General features: G+C 44.1%; 1 protein-coding gene across 3 annotated transcripts in view; it reads right to left on the bottom strand.

The window, feature by feature from the left end:
• Window positions 1–327: 327 nt before the first annotated feature.
• Window positions 328–10,526, bottom strand: part of CDK8 (cyclin dependent kinase 8) — a 43,407-nt gene continuing 33,208 nt past the window's right edge. For all 3 annotated transcript variants that reach the window (XM_075265964.1, XM_075265965.1, XM_075265966.1), the window contains 7 exons: window positions 7,499–7,642; window positions 7,099–7,168; window positions 6,742–6,814; window positions 5,327–5,424; window positions 3,919–3,997; window positions 3,338–3,496; window positions 328–2,526 (listed from right to left, as the gene is read on the bottom strand). In XM_075265964.1, coding sequence (XP_075122065.1) covers window positions 2,401–2,526; window positions 3,338–3,496; window positions 3,919–3,997; window positions 5,327–5,424; window positions 6,742–6,814; window positions 7,099–7,168; window positions 7,499–7,642 — 749 coding nt within the window. In that variant the 3' untranslated portion in view covers window positions 328–2,400. The remainder of the gene's footprint in view (window positions 2,527–3,337; window positions 3,497–3,918; window positions 3,998–5,326; window positions 5,425–6,741; window positions 6,815–7,098; window positions 7,169–7,498; window positions 7,643–10,526) is intronic.

Genomic DNA, 10,526 nt, shown 5'->3' with positions numbered 1-10,526 from the left:
GGTCAAAGCTGACTGAGGTGCCATTTTCCCAGCAGCACATGGGCGCCAGCACCTGGAGCAAGCTCTGGGGCCGGGATCCCATTGTCATGACAGCGGGGAGCCTTGTGAAGGCTTCCAGGCCTGTCATTCTATTGCAGGCTATGCTAGGTAGCCTGCAATAGAAGAGCCAGGTTTTTGCAATGCAACACATACAATGACTGATGTGGGAGCAATCTCCATCCTATACCGCGCCACGGAACGTATTGGCGATACAACCATTGTTTTGTGACAAACACACACAAATTATCCTTTTGTTTTATGAAAAATAAATTTATTACTTAACACCTTGCTTTAACAATGTTGAATTATTTTTTTAATCAGAATACTTGTCATTCATGTAAAATAGTTTGATACAGTACATTGTATGTTACAGTTTGTTTCCTTGTAAATTCTAAGGCTTTCCTACCCCATGTCCTCCGCTGTAACAATATCCACCCTAAAGTAAGGTGCCGACCAAATAAAAACAGATAGGAACTGATTTGAAATCCACTACACCAAGCCAGCTGAGAAAGATCCGACCAGACGCCGCGTCTGATCACGAGCAACTTTCATGCTCATTGTTTTTTTGCTTCGTAAAAACTCCATAGCATGCTCACAAGTCAGCAACATCAAGAGGAAAAAAATAAAAAGAGGACTATTCATTCTTTTTTTTTTAGATTTTTTTTCAATTATTCTTATTTTTTTGTTGGTTTGTTTGCTGGAGCAAACGGATTCAAATCAGTTTCAGACATTTACTATCATATAGCAGCTTTAATACCAGTCAAGTTAAAAAGTTATTCAGAAAAAGTCAGGTTGTAATCTTTGGGAGGATCGTACTGAAAATGAAAAAGGTTAAGGGGGGTTTCAAGGACTGATGATGACCCCGTCCTTAGAAGGGAGGGTGTGACCAAAAAACTTCACTCACTCACCTGTCCCGGCACTTTGTCCATTCGGTCTCGTGCCGTGCTCGCCGCCAGAACTCCTGCACCCCACATGACTGCTGAGACCGATCAGTGGCCTCAGCAATCGCTGGTAAGGATCAGTGATGTATGTGAGTGATGTCACCAGTTGCTTTCCAATCGATGGCCTTAGTGGTCACATGGGGCTCAGGACTTTCGGCGACAAGGGCACGGCACGAGACTGAACGGACAATGGCGCACTGAAGACCAGCAAGGATGCATTTTTGTGTTCCCTAGCCTCCACTGGGATTTGTCCAAATCCCAGACAACCCCTTTAAGGACAGGCCATCAATAGACTGGTGGAGGTCTGACTTCCATAGCAGTTGCCTGGTTGAAGAGGCTGCTGTCAGGGTAGATGCTAGAATGGAGGAGTTAGAAGTAGGTTCTCCCTGGGTCGGAGCCAGTAAATGTTGATGCCTTGACTCCTGCCATGTTAGGCACCACCCCATCTCTACACCCCCTCCTGTAACTTAAGTATTAGACACCATCCCGTGTCCACGTCAAACCAGGTGGGTTTAGGGCGAGAGCAGTTTACTTATTGCCATTTGGCCCATGCTTCAACAAGAAATGCCACAGCAAAGGGTGGTAGCTATGACGAGTGAAGACCGCACAGCTAACAAACCTGCAGTCAAGGCAGCGCCATCTAATGGATCTACTTCAAACCACTCCATTCTAGCTTCAACCCGGCACAGCACTGCATACTGTGTCATGGCGGTGCTTTGTACTACACTAATAAGGGGCTGCAGTACAATACATAGCCATGATTAAACGTATCATTTGAGCACCACAGCCCATTGAGATGTGCTGGTGGTGACCCCCACCAATCTGAGGCTGAGACTAAAGATAGGTCATCAATATTAAAGTTCTGGAAAACCCCTTTAATAATGGGAGTAAAAAGTAAAAAAAATAAAAATACTGATCACTGTGATAATCTTCATCACACAAAGGATTCAATGCAAAAAGGAAAACTAAAAAAAAAAGGTACCAAAGTGATCTGGATAGGTTTGTTCCAGCCTTGTGCGATGATGATGGGAAATATTAAGAAAAAAAATGAAAAAAATAAAAATTGGTCAGACTTTTTTTTTTACGGTAAGAAGTCACCACATACGATAACGAAAAACTGTTTGTTCCAAGCATACTTCACAGCTTCACCTGCTAGCATCACTGAAAGAAATGCATTGGTCGATTTAAACCATTTTCAAGTATACTATGGAAGTAGCAAATTCACAATATCGACTGTGCTAAGAATTGCGTGCTCTCGAACCTCCACGTGGGATCTACATTCTGTGAAATGTTGTGTAACTTGGCTTTTGGACATAGTCAAGGTGTGGTTGTACAGTACATTCCAAAGCCAGGCTCCAGGCAGGCGGCCACAAGCCCAAGCGACAGTGCATTGACAATTCCTGGTCTCTGGGTACAAAGCTCAGTACCGGTGAGTCTGATGGGAGTATTGTGGAGGCTGCTGGGAGGTAGTCGAATATCCCATGCTGCTCTGAGGTTGTGATGTGCTTGGTCCAGGGTTTGGATAGGCAGCATGTGGATTGGAACGCTAGAAAAACAGAATAAAATAAAGAGATTTACATCCATTTTATCCTGTTTTTATGCCACGTTATAGGTCTAACCTTTGCTTTCATACAAGGCTCTCATAATAATTTAAAGGGGTTGGCCACTTTCAGACCAATATTGGAGAGACAAATGTTATGATTTGTATAATTAAAAGTTGTACAATTTTCCAATATACTTTCTGTATATATTCCACACTGTTTTCTAGCTCTTGGCTTGTTGTCCTTCATTCTGTTACTCCTAGTGGATAAAAGTCGGGCCGTGGTCATGTGATTTAAGTTTAATTTTTAATGAAAAGTACACGGATGACATCAGAGCACTGGCCATCTTACATGGATTCAATGTTTTCACAGATGTGGATAGGACATGCTCTGTATGCTCTCAATACGGCATAGCAACTTTGAACACTTGGTTCTGTTACTTAGGTCTAAAAGGGCTTTAATCTTATTAATAGCTAAAAGGATTTGGGTAAAAAAAAAAAAAAAAAACCCATATAAAACAGGAGCCTTCCCCTCCGCTGCAGTAGGACAACCATTAGGCTGCCGCCACCCCAGATGGCCTCCAACCAAACACTGAGCAGATGAGCAGGAGATTATGCCCTCATTTTTATCTTGGACTAGTACACCCTTAGCATTGCCATATCCACCTACATGGTACTGTGTGACAGTATGGTAAGTGGTGACCATGACCTAGTCTCTAACCTGATAGCTATACTCAATCATCCCAATTTCCACTGGAAAAAGATGGTGCCCTAAAAAACCAAAAGTTACACACCCAGAGAGCCGAAGGGTCGTTACCTGATAGTCTGAGGTCATGATGAGTCCACCTGAGGTAGTGGTAGGGGGGACAACCCTCACTTTCTTCAGCGGTGGCCCTTGTGCGTGGCTGTTGTCTTGGTTTCCTGGGTGCCCGGTGCCATTAGTATGATTATTGCCTTGCTGCTGCTGCTGGTTTTTCTTTAGTGATGAAAGAAACCATTATTAGTAAAGAAAAAACAAAACAAAATAAATGTTCCCTTAAATGGTGCTGTGCAATGGTAATATATAGATACAAGCTGTCTATAGACACGAGAAACCCAGCCGCTCAATGAGCACCGTGCCGGTGGGCATCACATGTAAAGCACAAGTGCCAGGGTGGATACAACATGGACAATGCCCTGCAAAGTCCACATCTGACATGGGAACTTAAGAGGCGGACTTGCCAGGCACCTGCTGTGATGTAAGTCCAGGGAAAATATGCAAAGAATTTGCAGCAGATATGGCCATGTGTGAATCCAGCCTTCTACTTATGTGCTGAAGCTACTGAATGATTTTATCCCATGACGTGGACCCTTGTCTCATATAACCGGCATGGTCTATAGGTGACCTTAGACACTTACCTTGTCCCCCTTATCATCAGGCTCCTCTTCTGTGAGGAACTCCCTCTTCGGATAAGGAATCTGGCAGCCTGCAAACACACTGCAACAAAACAACTGGTCAGTACAAATACAGTCAGCCAGCCAAAGGGGCTACCATGACAGCCATCATCTATTTGCCCTATTAAGCCATAGAAGGAAGTCCCTCACTTGAAATACCCTCCATCAGCCGGAGTGATGAGGGGGAAGGGACGATGCCCACAAAGTTCCCTTCATCTGAATGGCCACCAGGTAATATTAGAGGGGGGCTCTGACTTGCCATATCCCAGCTATAAGCGACTTTTTAGGAGATTTATGACACCGGATTAGTTTATCATTAGTTTGGCTTCAATAGAAAAAAGGGGTTGCCATGTTGAGGCTGCAATCCCTCAAGACAGCATCAGGAAGGCAAGTCAGGTGTGTTATTCTATCCTTACTAATATTATTGTGTGTTTGGATGTTTGTTCCACAATCACGCCGCAACGGGCGAACGGATTTCACTGAAATTTTGCACATATCTAGAAAGCCACCCGGAAAAGAACATAGGCGCCTCACCATCCCCGTATATTGCCGAGTTCGCCGACCGGGAGTACCGAATTCACGGTCTGTGTAGGCTGAAGGACCTGAGATGACGTCAAGCGCGGGGCTCCGATTGGACCAGGCAACTTCGGGGGCGGAGCTAGAGAGCCACAAGCCGGCCGCACAGTGACTGGAAGAAAATGGCGTTGTGCATGCCGGCAGCCAAGAGCCGCACGTGCTGGCATGGCTGAAGCCTGACGTGGAATGGCGAGTCCGCTGGGCACCCGGGGGTTGGAAGGGGTAGAGGGAACTGTGCTGAACTCCCACAAACCGCCATCTACCTGTGTCGTGCACGGCCTGCCGACCCTATGCACCCCAGTAACCTCGGCGCACGGGGAGGACGCGGTGGGGAGGGGGTGAGGCTAGGGTTGCAGTAGGGAGCAAGGTGGGGGCCCGGGGGTCCATGGGCGCACTGGTGTTGGAAGGGCCTGCTGCGGCCACAAGTCAAGGAGGGGGGCTATGGCCTGGGCAGCGCTGCAGGTGGGTCACACAGGGGGTGAGGGGGTTGTGGACGAAGTCACGGTTAATGCTAGTGGTATACAAGTCTATAAAACTGTATATACATACAATTCTGATGAATGAAACAACCAAGTGATTGTTTGAGGACAACACAAAATGGAGGATGAATCTAGGAACCACTTTAATTCACCTTTCCTGGATTCTCAGCAGTAAATGAGACCCCTGGAAACAGGATTATAGGTGATACTCCATTGAAAAGGGGAGTGGGAGCTGCGTAGTTGTGTATCTCTATTATCCAGCAGAGCACGACACATGTAGTATATGGAAATGAACAGGCTTTTAGCAGGTTACTTACTCGGATGTGGGAAGTGGGTCTTCTAGGAAATATGGATCCTGCATAGCTTGCTCAGAGGAAATTCTCTTTATTGGGTCCATTGTCAGCAATTTCTGAAGCTTTATATATATATAAAAAAAAAATTAAAAAAAATCCCACACATTTATACCAAACAGATATTTGCAATAAACCTTCTCAAGCTTGTAATTTTTTTTTCTGTAGATTGTGAGCCCCATATAGGGATCAAAGTGTACAATTTAGTTTTTTTTCCCTATCAGTATTTCTTTGTAGAATGGGAGGAAATCCACACAAACACGGGGAGAACATACAAACTCCTTGCAGATGTTGATCCTGGTGGGATTCAAACCCAGGACTCCAGCACTGCAGGGCTACAGTGCTAACCACTGAGCCACCACCATGTTTCCCCCAAGCTTGTTATTTCTTTCATACATCCTAATCCCCTCTGAGAAAATAAGCTCTGATCGCAGGTACACAAAGCAATTTTTTAAAGGTCAACTTGTTTCCTTTTTTTTCCCCCTTTTTCAATTGTGCAATTAAAATACTTTTTTGTCAAAATTAATTATCACTTTTTACGAAATATTAAATGATGTAATATTTGATATGTTAATTCTCGGCCAGCAGAGGGTGCAAATTATAAAATGTGCTTTATAAAAGCAACTTAATTGTTGTAAATATGAAGCTGCCCCCTAGCCTGCGGGCGACACCACAAGTCCTTCTTTGTGCATCTCACGCCAGTTCTGAGTAGGTTTTAGGCTGGCATAAGGCAGAGATAGTATAGCCAGAGGATGGGGCAACTGGCAAGTATTGTTATATACTTGTTGGCCTTGCGAAGACTGCCACAGCCACTGTCTCACCCAGTAGATAGGAGGGGGAATGGATGGATAACCGTTTGAAGAACATCGTGCTATGAAACCCAACCATTTATCAACTGATCCAACCATACTCGTATAAACCAGGCTTGTCAGTTATTCAACCTCCATAATAAAATTAAAGGGGCTCTATCATTGGGAAAAGTCATTTTTAACTAAACATATACTTGCATAGCCTTTAGAAAGGCTATTCCACACCTACCTTTTGTATGTTAATCCCCTGAGTAGTTTTCGAATAAGCTTGCTTTTATTCATATGCTAATTAGCCCCCGGAAGTATCAGCGAGCACTGTCTGCTGTGTGTACAGCACAGGCTGCCTCAACTCCCTTCCCTCATACACACACAACAGACAGTGCTCGCTAACACTTCCGGGTGCACGCTGGGGGCTAATTAGTATATGAATAAAAACAGGCTCATTCAAAAACTACTGAGGTGATAACGTACAAAAAGGTAGGTGTGGAATAGACTTTCTAAAGGTGATGCAAGTATATGTTTAGTTAAAAATGACTCTTCCCAATGATAGAGCCCCTTTAACTTTGCACTTACCAAGTGGAATGTTTTGCTGTCTGGTTTTACTTTATGCTTCTCCATATATTTAATAAGGCTGCAGTTGGTATAACTGGGAAAAAAATAAATAAAAAGGCAATAAACAAACAGATAAGTGAAGGCGGCTCTAACGAAATATCCTTCTCTACGAAACCCCAACCCCCCCCCCTAAAAAAAAACAAAAAAAAAAAACTACAAATCCAAATACATACAGATATAATGCTGACTATGACTACAATTGACGATTTAAAAGACACTCCTTATCCAGTGACTAGTGAGAAGAGTAGGTTACGAATTACAATCACTAGATCATATACAGTAGAATGGGACACAGATGTTGCCCATCTACCAACTTACGTATTTCTGCGAAAATCCTTCATAAGTGTAGAGTGTTCAGGCATTTTCTTGATGTCTTCCCAGTCTTTATCTGCAAAAAAAAAAAAAAAAAAAAAAAAAGTCATGCACTTGTCCACACTGGAGTAATAGGCCCTCAGTGCACGCTACCATATGCGGATACTCCTCGGCTCACAGTTTAAAAGCCAGCAGGACTACACCATAGATTATGTTATTCAGGCACCAGGCCAGAACTTACAACCTAGGAGTCATCATTTTCAGCATTGCCTACTTTGTGACAGAGTCCCTTAAAACTGGTATGTGTATAGCCATATAACGTGCACAAAAGGATAACATAATGCCATGTAAATAGGGTTAGTGAGACCCTCACACCGAGCAAATCCCGTCCTTGTAGATACCATACCTGCAGGAAATCCCATGACATTAAATATTCTATCTAGCTGGTCGTGGTGGTAAGGATTACTAGTCTTTATGTCTTCTTGCCGACAGTGAAAAATTGGCTCAGACGTTAGAAGTTCTGCAAATATACATCCTATAGCCCATATATCTGAAAAGGGAAAAAAAAAAGAAGTCAATGGTTTACTTGAATCTGCATCAAGATCATAACACACAATTTTTGATTTTATATTTTTAGGGAGATTGACCATGTCAGCAGTCTCCAGGTTCCCGGAAGCTTCTGGAGGATGGGGCACGTGTATAGCACTGCACCTATTAAAGTAATAGCACTATTCCCCAGGACCACCACCACTATACAGTGATAGGGCAGCAGTGCTACTCACATTACTTGAATAGGATGAGCCTGCACACAATCCTTGACCACTGCAGCAGCTTCCAGAAACACGTGTGTGTGTTCTGGCTGGGTGTGAGACCACCATGGATTACATACTGAGGACCTAGAATATGGATATTCTTGAGAATAGAAAGTCACGCTGCAGAATTGTCCCCCATTACATGGATGAAGACCATGGATTACTGTACTGCCTCTGTAGTGGTCACCAAGGGAGTCCCAGTGGCCACGGCTTCCCTCAGCAGGTCTAACGGCAGGACCTGGGGTGACCAGTCAGGGCCAGTCTTTGATGAGAAACCAATTTAAGCATTGTTGATCTAAAACAACCCCTTTAAGCAGAAAATCTGCAAAATAATCAGCAGTGTTAAATGAAGTACTGTAAAAAGATATTAAATGCAAACATGTGCAAAAAAGATGTAATATTCATGGAAGGAGTCTTTTAGGATTTGCACAGTCTGACATTTCAAAGGATGTGATAATTAAGTATCAAGGAGGGAATTCCCTGGGAAAGGAATGAAAGGATTCTCTGACCTTTTTAGTTTTTGCTTGGCATATTATCTGAACGCCAACAAAATCTCCCAAAAAATAAGCAGATAGTTATTAATACACCTTAAAGTGAACCGCACCATCGGAGAGCTGGATCCATATACAGGTAGTCCTCGACTTACGACGTTGATCCGTTCCTGCGCGGCGTCGTAAACCGAATTTCGACGTAAGTCGGAACCTACCATACCGACGCCGCGTAGGAACGGATCAACCTCCCCCCCCCCCTTTAAAACTTACCGTACGGTGCAGGGTGGGCGGGCGGGCATTCAGGCCTTCTCTTCCTCCGATGTTCCGTCCTCCTCCGGCGCTCGCAAGCTGATAATGGCCTGGGCGCATGCGCAGTAGCCGTAATAGAAGCATCATGATACTGCGCATGTGCCCTGGCCATTATCAGCTTGCGAGCGCCGGAGGAGGACGGAACATCGGAGGAAGAGGAGGCCTGAATGCCCGCCCGCCCACCCTGCACCGTACGGTAAGTTTCACATTCTGTTTCAGGGTTTTATTTTACAAGCTCACTTGTAACAGCAAGCTGCCAGCATTGATTTTCCGCAGGCTAGTCCTTGCTAGCTGGGAGTGCTGGCAGTTTTCTGTTACAAGGGAGCTGTCGTAACGACGAAACGTCGTAACCCGAGACCGTCGGAACCCGAGGACTACCTGTACACTACTACAAGGTATAGGAAGGGGAACAAGCTGGTTTACATAGACTAGAACTGTATAGACTGAACACGTGTCACAGAGTTTGCTACCATCTGGCCATTACACAGTGACACAAACAACTAGAAGTCTGTTGGGAAAGGGGTGAGGGCAGCAAAAAGTTGCAAATCTTTGCACAAAACGTAACTTATTACAGACTTATTTGTTAGATCCATTGGCATGTTAGTTGAGGCTAGATGGGTGGCAATAGAACTACACAGTGTTTGACAGCATGGAGACACATCAGGACATTTTTGTATGGAGTGAGGAAACATTTACAGGCGTTTTGCATTTAGGTTTTTTTTTTTTTTTATTATTATAAATGCAATGCAGCAATAAGACACATGGTTACAAGATGGACATTTCCTTTAATGCTTTTGGGCACCCTGCTGGACTTTTACAGAGGAGGCGGCAAGTAGTTGACATGTACAGCGGTCGCCAGTCATGGGGCCTTTATTAGGGTCTGCCATCCTATTACACCCTGCCACAGGTGTACAGGCAGCCATAATACACAGCAATAAAGCCGTACTGCAGTGTATTACATCAGCAGTCACGAAGATCATGGGATCTAGTCTGGCCTATGAATACCAAGAGGGAGGAAAAAAAAACAACTTTTTTTTAACCTCTTTTGAATCTTAAAGATTTTTTTGTGAACTTGCCTCCACAAAACAGAATACAAAAAAGTGATTGAGGGAGTGTTCACAATACCGTCTGTGTCCGACGGGTAGTGTCCGTTCAAAATCTCTCACGGACATTAGGAGCAGACACTAGCTGTGTCCGTGACACCTGTCATTTATTTAAATGGTGATCGGCTGAGTTCTTTTGCACCCTGTGCCTGTCCTTCACGGTCTGCTTGTAAAGATGTCCGACTTTTCAAGCGGACAGAAAAACACGACGTAGGGTTTTTCCGTCCGCTTGAGAAGTCGGACATCGGCAACATAACGGCAGATTTTTTTTTTTTTTTGCAAAAGTAGTAAACATGACAGCATGGATAAACTATAAATTAGGTTTTGCTGCACATATATGGATCTGCCAAAAAGAGGTGGCATCGGGGGGGAGAAGGGGCAGAAAGTGGGGTGTGTGTCTAACATCTGCCAGAGCACATAGTACAGCAAATACACACTTGACAAAGAAGGAGAAAGCGGCGATGTGACTCAGGTGCTGATTTGCTGGTTCTGATCATGTGACTCAGAGTTGGAGGCCACTGGGGAACCAGCTGTTCATAAAAGAATTTGACCAGGAACTGGGTTATTAAAAAAAAAAAAAAAAAAACCTGCATAATCCCTTTATATTTAAAGGGTAGCAAAAAAAAAATCTATTTACATAAAATCACACAGACAATCCCTTTAAAAGGCAGATACACTGAGTAATGGCGAGTGCAGGGCCAGAGGGGGTAGCACATGGC

This window comes from Leptodactylus fuscus, chromosome 2 (genome assembly GCF_031893055.1).
Source record: "Leptodactylus fuscus isolate aLepFus1 chromosome 2, aLepFus1.hap2, whole genome shotgun sequence".
Classification (NCBI taxonomy): domain Eukaryota; kingdom Metazoa; phylum Chordata; class Amphibia; order Anura; family Leptodactylidae; genus Leptodactylus; species Leptodactylus fuscus.
Note: the sequence above shows the minus strand (reverse complement) of the source record. Positions and strands in the feature narration are given on the sequence as shown.